This window comes from Thunnus albacares, chromosome 6 (genome assembly GCF_914725855.1).
Source record: "Thunnus albacares chromosome 6, fThuAlb1.1, whole genome shotgun sequence".
NCBI lineage: Eukaryota > Metazoa > Chordata > Actinopteri > Scombriformes > Scombridae > Thunnus > Thunnus albacares.
Window position 1 is genome coordinate 15,223,908 of NC_058111.1, and position 12,203 is coordinate 15,236,110.

Sequence of the window (12,203 nt, forward strand, 5' to 3'; positions counted from 1 at the left end):
GAAAACCTCCGCAGTTTTAGCATCCCAGACAACTACATTACCATTGCTCGAGGCAGTAAACAGTATGTTTCCGTGTGTGCTCATGGAGGATACATCATTTAAATAATCATGCTCCAAAATTCTGTTCTCAGACTCATCTAAATCCAGGTTAAAAATGACCTTTGACCGCCGTCCAGACACAAACACCCTATTGTTCATGGAGACAATACCTGTCACCTCCTTTTGCACAGTGACAGGAAGAACGCGAAGCTCTTCTCCGTTGTTGAAGTTCAGTCTCACAGTCTCACTTTCCTATCGTTGGAAACTGTAATTAATCTGCGCTGTGAACCATCAAATGCAATGGTGGTGAACCCCACATGCTGATCTGGAGTGACTTTGAATTGCATGATGGCCTTTCCTTAGGATATCCCATACTTTCACCACACCATTCTGGCAAATAGAGATGACTTGCTTGAATATGGAGTGATAAAGAACACTGCACAGGGGCTTGTCATGGGATGTTGACATTTCTATAAAAAGATCTGTTCCTCTTCCAAGAAATGCTCCTATATCTGAGTTAGCCAGGACTAACTCATTGTTGTACATGTTATAGCAAACACTGGAGATTGGGGCCTGTCTCATGCCTTGTACCTGGATGCTTTGCAGGCACACCCAAGTTTCCTCTGACCACAGACCTACATTGTTGTCCACGGATATACTGTAGACTATTTTGTTTCTTATGTTAAGGGTTATGTGCCTGATTGGTTTGACATGTCCCATTACTGTCTTTTTGCAATGTACATTGTCATAGGGATACGACGCCCGCAGTATGCCATCTGTACCGCCAGTCACCAGAAACTGAACTGAAGGGCAGTATTTAACGCAGGTGAAAAACTCATGGTCTTTATTGCTCTCAAATACCCTTCTATGGATTTTGCCTTGAGGTGTCTTCGGTAAGGTAGTGAGTACCATTGTTCTGGATGAATGACCACAGACAGCAAAGGAATCCAGTGATGGAAAGTATCGAATCTGATGGCATATGTCATCAAAGATGGGAAGCTTGATAGATAGAAACCCTTCCCATTTCTTTTTTAACAGGGATGACTCATCAACAGTTGGATACGTGTCCAGAGAGATTTCCTCGTATGGGTCAGTGACATTTTAAAATATCAAAATAGCAAAAAAATAAAATTGAAGTAATGTGTTAGTTTCAGCTTTTTATGTGTGAATCCACAAGTGTATTTTTCTTTTTTTTTACTGCCCCTTGTAAAAGGCTATAATATATGACATTTTAATGCATTTATCTGTAAAGACCCCTGAAAAATGTCATTTGGTAAAACGAACTAATTTTCAATATTATATTACAATTAATGTTAATGACACTGTTACAAACAATCAAAATGCAATTATTGATCCACAAGTATGTTATACACAGTTGCAGCATGTCAACACTAGAATTACAAATTTTGGATATTTTGCCTTTAAAGACGACATCATGTCATTTGTAAATATTTGTTACATTTTTTTTCAAGTAGAAAGGCAAAAGTGCTTTAAAATCAGGCATACTTTTATATTTTATTAGCACTTCTTCATTATGTTCATTCATAAACTCATTTAATAGAGTATTTTGTATATTTATTTCAAAATTAAGTGTTTTACCATATGACATTTTGTTTTACCGCATGACATAGCACAACTGCAAAATACCATGGCACATATAGTATACCCAATAAGTTAAGTTGGCTACTTCTGAATAATGCAAAAGATACACAGGGCCTCCAAAGTAAACCTTTTAATGACATTAAAATGTCTTGCAACAGTTTTCTTGTTTCATACAAGAATGAATGCATTGTCAGTTTGAGGTCTTATACAATATATGAACAAGTAAATCCAATTTAAAATTTGATTTTTACCACTAGTCAATTTAAAAAGAGCACTAACTTTCTTATTTGGTAAAACATATTTACAGTTTGATTCCAAACATAACAGTCAGTTAGAAACAGCACAGTAACATTTATATCTAAACCTTATGAACACTTCTAATCTCTAATACTAATTCTCAGAATTCATTTAGTCATAGAAAAAAACGTAACACTCTGTCTAACCCCTATAACTGTAATCTATCACTTGAACAATGATTAAAACAAATCTGTCATGGTAACCTGAAATCAGTACAGTGTGCATAAAATATCTGTCTTCTAACGCCCTCCCCCTGTGGCTGGTCACTGTTGTTTTCTTCAGACAGATAAGAATCTTTCCCAGTCCTCAGCTGACAATCTTGAACTTCGACTGGTTGATGGCTCTGGTTCTGCGACGACAGCTTTCACATCTGATTGAAAGTAAAAGATCACATCTGGAATTTGGGGCCACACAAAGCAATTCTTCCCCCCAGACTGTTGCATACAAGAGACCTCAATTTCTTCATCAACAATCTTCAGTACCTGCCCCACGAAAGGCTTGTCATCATAAGACGCAATGACCATCTTTCCAGCTATGTCTTCCTGTTCTTGATAGGTGATGCAGGATGCTTTTTCAGAGTTAAAATCGAAGACCATGGGTGGCTCACATTCGCAGGTAACTCCAAAACGCTTGCAAAAACAGGACAGCTCTCTGTGAGAGATCTTTCCAGGGGTGTCTGTAATCACTTGGTGAATGCCCAAGGTGCCTTTGACTATTGACAAGGCAGTGGGCACAGCCTCATCCACCCTAGCAATGTCCTCTTCTGTTACCCAGTAGAGTTTTATGTGGGAACTATTTTTATTGGTTTGGGAAAGGCATGAATACTCAGATTTATGCTTTCTGTTGCTTTGTTTTTAACCAATAGGAAGTTCAGTAGTTCACTGCTTCTGGTTCTCCTGCTTCCTCCTGGCCAGTATTCTCTGTCAGAATTGGACTTTTCCAGAAAGGAAAACAATTCCTCTGGGTGCTGAATATCCCCTCCTTGCTGGACAAATGCATCTGCTTTTCTCTTTAATAAACCACCAATACCATCTGGTACACCCTTTCCATGGGACTTCTCTGAGAAGTTCCATGTGACAGCCTCAATGCCATGCATGAAAGGCAAGGTTGACATCAAGAAGAAATTTTTCTTATTTCTATATTGTGTCAGAGGGCCATCACTCATTAAGTGCACTGTAGATATTGGTGCATTTGACTGTATTTCATCCAACACAGGCTTCAAGTGTGCCCATACTGCCCGCTCATCATGTCTGAGAGAAGTGAAAATGGTAGCATAAGCTTTTGATCTTTCTGCAGTGTAGACCATGCATGTGTGGACTGTTGCTTGTCTTCGACTTCCCCCCCAATGATAGGACTGAACCTCAACACTCAGCTTGCATGAATAATTCTCAGAAAAGTCCATGTGGACTAGAGCCTCATGGTCTTGAAGGCTGTTCTTGAGAGCCCTACATTGCTCCACCTGATGGATCCATGTATAATGATGCTTTGCCAGTCTTTCCAGCTTTTCATTAAAGCTCTTCAGGAGATCTTCCCATTTTCCGGTCACTTCTCTCTTCACAAAATGTGAATAGATTTTCCCTTCTGAGCTGACTTTCTCCCTCTGCCATTGATGCCATGAAACCAGCCCAGTGTCATTTGGAATGGCTGGCTCCATCTCTGAATAGCAGCACTTTGCACACTGCCTAAACACGCATTTTTTGTTTTTCATGTCACACACAATGCGGGTGAGTGCATCAGTAATGCTTTTACTTCCTAAAAAGCCTCCTTGATGCAGTTTCTCTATCATCAACCTCACATTTTCATGATCAATACAGGCACATGCGTTGCAGTCACTGGCCTTAGGCTCTGTGACATAAAATGGACAAAGGCGGGCAAAATGCTGGTATGATATGGGTGCTCCTCCTACCTCTGTATTGTATTCTTTATGAAGCTCTTTAAGAGACTTGGTCAGCACACGACGCTATTGCTTGACCTTGCTTTTAGTTACAGTGTCCTTTTTTCCCAGTAAAAGACGACTGTTTTCATCACGCGTTAGAAATCGGACCACACTGCGTCGTCTTTGTGTACCTTTCCTGAAAACTTTTTCCACTTTCTTTTTTCTAGCTGCCTTGAAGTTTGTATTCTTCAGGTTCTTAAAGCTCTTGCGGAACCTGTCAGCTCTTCTTTTTTCTCTCAAAATGTCCTTTTTTAACTGCTCAATTTCTTCTCTCAATTTCCTAACACTATTTTCTGATTTCTGGCGGGAGCTATTTTTCTTGCTTCCATGTGAAGGGGTGGAAGATGAAGATGGTCCCTCCCAAGATAATGCTGTCTCATCAGGTGCAGAGTGTTGTGACGGCCCTAGTGGTGCAGAGTGTTGCAATGGCCCTGGTGGTGCAGAGTGTTGCGGTGACTGTGGTGATGAGGAGTGCTGAGGAGTTCCAGGTGGCGAGGAATGCTGAGGAGTTTATTGGTTTGGGAAAGGCATGAATACTCAGATTTATGCTTTCTGTTGCTTTGTTTTTAACCAATAGGAAGTTCAGTAGTTCACTGAACCCAGTTCAGTGAGTTCCAGGATGGTCAACTTGAAAAGGCTCCGCAAACAAATCCACTGATAGTGGCGTGAGGTTCATCACAGCTTCTGCCTGTCGCTGTCTTTCCCTACATTTCTTCTGGTTGAGCCTCCACTGTTCTCTTCTTTTTGTGGCTGCAGATGTGGTCAAGTGTTTGATGGGTTGATAATCATATTGCCCAGCTTGCTTCATTTGTCGATACCTGCAAGAATTGAAATAAATGTTTATATATTAATAATATGAATTTAATATATGAATAATATAAATATCATATTAATTCATTAGTTTATTTATTCCTTCATTTACTTATTGCACGTCAACAAAGGCACTTTATAGTTGTGCCTCTGTTAAGGACTATAAATCAGGCTTATAGATTGCTGCCTGTGCTGACACAACTGACATACACTGACATTATTACCATCATACACTTTCACAGTAATACCTTTCCCTTCTCTTTTCTAGTCTCTCCTCTCTAGCAACAGGATCTGCCCTGATCTTTGCACGAAAACGTGCACCCCTCTCTATACTGGAAAGAGGCATCTGTAAAAATGTAAAATAATGTTTACAACATACGGAAACATATTACATGTTAAATGTAATCAAGAACAATTGTTCAGACTTAACAAATAGTTAAAATAATTAAAAAACAAACATAATTTAGTTAAATACTCTGTGTCATTTGGGATGACAACATGTCATTTAGTAAAACCATTTGTCCAAATGACATATTTTGTTTTTCCGCATGACGGATTTCAATATTTTCATTCTGTACAGCCAGTTGCATGGCCACCTATTGCTAACAATGACCTTGACCTTGACTTATGAACTTTAAATTTCATGGGTAAATCAATAATTTTTAAATCAATAACTTTATCATCACTTTTTAAATGTTTGACCAAATGACGCTGAAATCTGTGACACTTTGTACAACACATGGAAAAGGTGATATTAACGTAAAAAAGGAGTACATTTTTGAACTTACCTCCAACTCTGGTGGTCTTCAGGGGTCTTCTGAGTGATGTCATCACATGTCACATGACACGAGTCATTTATCTACAATTCAAAATGGCTTCCAAAATTTGTTTTACCAAATGACATTGAGGGAAACACAAAGTGTTTTAGATATTAAAGACATTTCTTCAAGATTTATCCTATTAAAACTTAACAGTGCTTTTCTGTACATTCTAAACATATGCCACAGACAAAAATTGATGATTTTTACATATTTTTAATCATTTTAAATGAAGTTGTCTTCTTTGACATCAAGTGACTGCCGTTTTACCGTATGACATTTTTCCACTTTAATGGTATAAAAGTCAGTCAATTTTGTATTTTGCATGCAAATATGAATAGTGAGGAGGAAATGTGACGTGAGATTAAAGAATATATACAATATCAACCTTATTTAATCCAAGTGTGTGATAGTAATTTCTCCTGGAACAAAAAATCAGTGCGTCACGTCACTGACCCGTATGTATTTTTGTGGAAGAGGCTTTTCCTCTCTATGTTGTAGCTGACAAAAACAGACAAAAAGCCTTTTGTGTCACCATAGGAAATACTGCTTTAGTGCCATCGGACCAGTAGGTCATGGTATTCACTATGCTATCTTCTTTATTAAAGCATATTTGGGTTTAAGTAAATCAGGGAATTCATCGCCGGTATAGAATACCAGTTCCCTGCAAGAGGTTGCGATAGCCAGCTCGTTGAGTTTGCTGATGTACACCATGTCATTAATACACATTTTCTCCCTGTGTGAAAAAGGAAGTTTCTTTTGTATATTATTTAGTTTGATTGGGTGTGACTCCTTAAAGCTGTCAGTCCAAAAGGTGAGGATTCCATCAGGGCTGATGGAAAGGTATTGACCTTTCTGGTAGGTCCTGGTTGACGATATTGAAAGCTTAGACTCATCCCTCGCTTGGCTGTCATCAACGTCCATCAACGGACGGAAATCACCCTAATTATTGATGTATAGTGATCTATGGGAACTATTTTTATTGGTTTGGGAAAGGCATGAATACTCAGATTTATGCTTTCTGTTGCTTTGTTTTTAACCAATAGGAAGTTCAGTAGTTCACTGCTTCTGGTTCTCCTGCTTCCTCCTGGCCAGTATTCTCCTTAAGGCTGAGTTGCATAGAATCCCACTCGTGTTTCCCAAAGATGCCAGTGCAGTGTCCTGTGTTTGTCCATAGACAGACATTCCTATCCAATGACACAGTAATTATCTTTTTACATTCAGTTACTATAGCACGAGGTGCAACATCAGGCCACACCCGACTCCCTGCTATATCATTATCCAAAATCATCGTAATACCAGCCACAGGCAGAGCCGGCCGCACGCCAACCGCCACCTCACCCTGAAACAGATCAGAAAACAACATCATTTTATGGAGAGGTACACGTAGAACTTTTAAGCCCATTCCAAGCACCGGAATGAAAGAACCCATGTAGGTGTCATCTGAAAATGGTAAAGTTGATGCTAAAATGAATGAGTCAAAAGCACCAGTGTCACGCAATATCTTTACATGCACTTTCTCCTCACTCCCTACCAGAGAGACAAAACCTTCAGTGATGAAAGGCAAGTAAGATTCCAACTCCGGACTAGACACCTGTGGTTTCAACTCACCACTTGCAAGCTCAGAAACAGGTGCAACAAACATTGCTGGCTTGGGGTTAACACTAGCACCAGCCTGCTTAGTCCTGGATTTAAAAGCGTAACAGTCTCTCCTCCAGTGCCCTCCTTTATGACAATAATTGCAAATTTTGTCAGACTCATGAGCACCATGTTGATGTCTCTGTTCCAGCCCAACTGGTTTCACTGGACGAGCAGACCACGCACCCACGGCCGAGGAATTTTCCCTGTGTCCACCGCCACCCTGAGCAACAGGACACTCCCCACCGTGCGTCAAAACATAGTCATCCGCCAAAGCAGCGGCCTCAGTTGCTGTCTTAACTGCCCGCTCACTAATATAAGTGGTGATGTGCTCCGGTACAGAGTTACTAAACTGCTCCAGAATAATTAAGTCACGTAGAGCCTCCTGAGAGTCAACCTCAGCAGCAGCACACCAACGATCAAAATGAGTAGAGATATCACGAGCAAACTCCAAATGCGACTTGTCACCCCTTTTCAAACTCCTGAATCGTTGGCGATAAGCCTCAGGCACCAGCTCATATGCCTTGAGCACAGCAGACTTCACTAAATCACATTTCAAACAGTCACTGCTAGTCAATGAGGAATAAGCCTCCTGAGCCCTGCCGGTTAACACACATTGTAGCATTAAAGTGCGAGTGGAATCACGCCAGCCCCGCGCATCAGCCAGCCGCTCAAACATCACAAAGAACGTTTCTGGGTCTCTCTCATTAAACCTGGGAACCAGCCTCAACTCACTTAAATCATCCACGGACCTCCCCTGGGTCCCACTTGAAACGGAGAAACCATCAGTAAGCAGAACATCAGCTGCAACTTTCCCCTCTCTAAACAAAGTCAGTTTTTGTTTTTGCAGCTCAAGCTTTGCTTGTTTCAGTTTCTTGTCTCATCTTCTCCAATGACAACACCTTTTCCATTTCCATACCCTGGCGCATCTTTTCTACTGCAACTTCCTTCTCTTTCTCTAGCTGCATGTGCAACAGGAGTAACTCCTTCTGCTGCTGAAAAGTCAAGCCAGCACCGGGACCCGCTATTGCAGGCGAAGGCGCGTCATCAGTGCGCGCAGAGAGAGGAGCAGCCTCTGCAGTGCCTAACACTTTCATCCTTACCAAATTCGCTTTTAAATTGGCCTTCATCGCATCTTTAACCCTTTTGTCACCCACATCAAAACTATAAAACTCAGCTATCTTAACCAGCTGATCCCTTGTGCACTGATCCAAAAACTTTTCAGAGGGCGCCTCCACAAACGCTCTCACAATCTCCTCCATAACTTACCAATATTCGCAACCAGAGAACAGAGGAATGCAACGTGTTAAAAAACCCAGTAGTGCACACAGGAGGAATAGGCAGCCTCCAAACGGAGCTTCCCCGCTAGCTGACTGCCTAACCAAAAACTAGCTACATAACTCCCCCTAGTCTTCATGAGGCGTGGCGGCGGGTATTTACGCACTCAAAGCCCGCTGGACCGACAGAGGCGACCAGAAAACTGGCAACCCCGCCGAGCCACGGAAGTGCTCCCGAACAAATTTAGGAAAAAGGGAAAAGGAAGCTCTAACCGCCGTACCCCAACACTACCAGCCCCCCTCGACGAAACCCAAAGGGGAGACGCCGCTTAATCCTACAAGGGGAACCACTCCTACAGGCAATGCACACACAGGTGAATTACCTTCCTATGCCTCAGCGAATATCCACAGTTTAAAGATAACAGTTGCAGGACGAAAAACACTTCCCTTCAGTCACAAACCAAAAAAAATGCGTTCCCAAACTCAACGCCTCAGGTGCGTCCCCCCAGAGCGCAACAAACTTACCATATAAGGCTACCTACGTAACAGCCACCAGAGGGAAACCCCCAATTGTTATGACCGGCTCGCAGGCCACAACAAAGGAGGGAGACGCACACCCAAACTCCGCAATAATAAACTGAAGTTTATTAAAGTAAATAACAATAATTGCAATGGGGTGTGGAAGTCAGTATCAGTGGTGATTGAAAGTGTGTGGATGTGTTGTATAATGCGAGGTGCGTGTTGTCAGTGCAAAACAAAACCAAAAAGGCAACGCAAAAAAACAACCACAGCGTGGTGAGTGGAGAAGGGATCAGAGAGAGACTGGAATCAGGGCAGGCGAGTTTAAATGCTTTCTGGGGCACTGGCCATGTGTTCCCAGTTAGTACTTGAATGACATCGGCTCCACCCATCCAAGGACCTGCAAACACAGACACAAACCACAGGACCAAAGGCAACAGAGGCAACAGGCTCTGGGGCCGTCACCCCCCCCCCCCCCATAAAGTCAGGGTCCCAGAGGGAACCCTGGCACCAAAACAAGTGATTCTTCTCTCTCATATAACTAATGTATACACTAAATACTTAAATAAAACAACAAAGTATAAACTACAGTACAGAATATATATATAATACCAAATAAAGTAACACCTCACCGTTTGTTCCCTAATAACCCTGTCATCCCCCCCCTCGATCCTCAGCAACTGGATCCTGGAAGCTGATTAAGAGGAAAGAAAGAGAAAGCAACAAGATGATGGAACCAAACAGAGCAAAATAACCACATTTTAAAAAAAGACATCATTCACAGGGAGCCTGAGACAATGCGTCTGCCACCACATTGTCCCACCCCTTGATATGACGAATATCTAAGTTATAGGACTGGAGCATCAGAGCCCAGCGAATCAGCCTCTGGTTAGGGCACTGTAAGGAACTCAAGAATGTTAAAGGATTGTGGTCTTTAAAGACCATAACAGGGACAGAGCTAACATACACACTGAAATGCTGCAAAGCCAAAGTCAAGGCTAGCGTTTCCTTTTCAATGACTGAGTAATTCAGCTGATGTTTATTTAATTTCCTTGAAAAAAAAGAAACTGGCTTATCCACTCCTAAGTCATCAGGCTGTGACAGCACGGCCCCTGCACCCACAAAACTTGCATCCACTTCCAGTTTGAATGGTTTCTCCCATTGTGGAGCAGCCAAAACAGGAGCGTTACAGATGAGGGCTTTAACACTTTCAAAAGCCTTCTGACACTCTGAGGACCACATATATTTGGCCTTAGCTTTCAACATATCAGTGAGAGGCGCAACAACAGAAGAAAAGTTCCTACAAAAGCAACGATAATAACCAACTAATCCCAAAAAACGCATGAGCTCCTTCTTAGTTGTGGGTGGAGCATAGTCATCAATAGCCTGCACTTTCGCACGCACAGGACACACTCTGCCTTGCCCCACCACACCACCCAAATAAGAGACTGTGGCCTTCGCAAACTCGCACTTGGCAAGATTAACAGTCAGATGTGCATGAGCCAAGCGGTCAAACAACCTCTCAATGCGGTCAAGATGGACATCCCAGTCATCAGAATAGATGACCACATCATCAAGATACACCGAGCAACCTTCCAGATCTCCAACAACCCTGTTCATCAAGCGTTGAAAGGTTGCTGGCGCATTCCGCAACCCAAAAGGCATCACATTATAAGAGTACAACCCCGTGGGTGTAATAAACGCAGCAATCTCACGTGCTCTTTCAGACAACGGAACCTGCCAGTAGCCCTTCAGAAGGTCAAACTTGCTAACAAACTTAGCCGAGCCGACTTGATCAATACAGTCTTCCATACGGGGAAGTGGAAAAGAGTCCGGTTTTGTGACATTATTAACTTTACGAAAGTCTGAACAAAACCTAGGAGTATTATTGGACTTTGGCACAAGCAAGCAAGGTGATGCCCAGCTAGGACAAGATGGCTGTGCAATACCACTACCAAGCATATGCTACCACAGTGGGAGAAACCATTCAAACTGGAAGTGGATGCAAGTTTTGTGGGTGCAGGGGCCGTGCTGTTACAGCCTGATGACTTAGGAGTGGATAAGCCAGTTTCTTTTTTTTCAAGGAAATTTAATAAACATCACCTGAATTACTCAGTCATTGAAAAGGAAATGCTAGCCTTGATTTTGACTTTGCAGCATTTCAGTGTGTATGTTAGCTCTGTCCCTGTTAAGTGTTGATGGTCGACTGCTTCCGGTTGCCAGCAACGTGAAAGGGCTGGATCTCGCGATTTAATTTGCAGCCATAATTTTCAGAGAAATCTACATGAACACACAGTTCATCTGTAAGCAGAGAAACTGATGGCGAGTGAAGGCGTCCAGCTGTTCAGGAGACTGAGAAGGTCTGCCATCCTGCCACTCTTTTCAATCTTTTGATATTTTGCAGATGTTTTCTCCTCCTCTGTAACAACAGTCCTCTCCCACTGCTCCCATGTGACGATGCTATTATCTAGTGGGCCCTTGAACTCCACTTCATTGTAGCAAAACCTAGTACACAAGCGGTACATACACTTCTGGTTGGCCGGGTCACAAACAATTGCTTCCAGGAGATCCGAAATGCTGTTAGTCAACAAAATGCCTTTCTGACAGAGCTTGTCAATAATCATTTTAAAATTGTCGTGGTCATAGCAGACACAGGTGTTTCGGTCGGACTCTTTTGCTGGAGTGACATAAAAAGGGCAGTATCTGAGGAACTGTCTGTATGAGACTGCATGGTGTTTCAGGGCGGCTGTATTGTAGTTGGCGTGGAGGTTTTTCAGAGACTGAAGCAGCACTCTCCTTTGGTGTTTAATTTTGTTTTTTGTAACGGTGTCTTTTTTACCCGACAGCATGCGGCTATTTTCTTCCCTACAGAGAAAGCTGACTACCCTCTCCCTTTTCTCCTCTGCAATTTTCTTTTTGTCTCTCTTCTTGTTTCCCTCACTTACTTTCTGTCCTTTCTTCTCTGGGAGTTTCTCGAGTTTCCGTTGCAGCTTTTTTGCCTTCATTCTTTCACTCTTAAGGTCCTTAGCCTTTCCTTTTCCTTCAGCACTGCTCTACATTTTGCTGGTACTTTTCTGCACTGCCCTTACAGGAGTTGATGATGCCTGTGGTCTCTCAAAACTTGGCTGCACATAGTCATGATCAGCAAGGTTTACTATGGGCTCTGGAGGGCCATTAAGCTGGTCACTTGCTGTTGAATTCAGTGAGGGAGGAGTAAGGTTCAAAACATCAGCAAGCACCATTTTCTTCTCTCTGTATTGCCTCTGA

At 42.3% G+C, this 12,203-nt stretch overlaps 1 protein-coding gene and 1 long non-coding RNA gene across 2 annotated transcripts; both read right to left on the reverse strand.

Annotated features, from left to right (window-relative positions):
* Positions 1-1,755: 1,755 nt before the first annotated feature.
* Positions 1,756-3,818, reverse strand: LOC122984714. The gene is made up of 2 exons (XM_044355318.1): positions 2,421-3,818; positions 1,756-2,308 (listed from the first exon to the last, which is right to left on the reverse strand). The coding sequence occupies exon 1, from the start codon at positions 3,722-3,724 to the stop codon at positions 2,720-2,722; it is 1,005 nt and encodes a 334-aa protein (XP_044211253.1). The 5' UTR covers positions 3,725-3,818; the 3' UTR covers positions 1,756-2,308; positions 2,421-2,719.
* A 776-nt stretch (positions 3,819-4,594) lies between these two features.
* On the reverse strand, positions 4,595-5,591 carry LOC122984715. The gene is made up of 3 exons (XR_006403956.1): positions 5,473-5,591; positions 4,933-5,030; positions 4,595-4,692 (listed from the first exon to the last, which is right to left on the reverse strand). It is a non-coding gene; the product is annotated as an uncharacterized LOC122984715 (long non-coding RNA).
* Between the last annotated feature and the right edge of the window lie 6,612 nt (positions 5,592-12,203).

Excerpts from the sequence above, each read along its gene's own strand:
- LOC122984714 (XM_044355318.1), bottom strand. The coding sequence starts at position 3,724 with ATGATAGAGAAACTGCATCAAGGAGGCTTTTTAGGAAGTAAAAGCATT.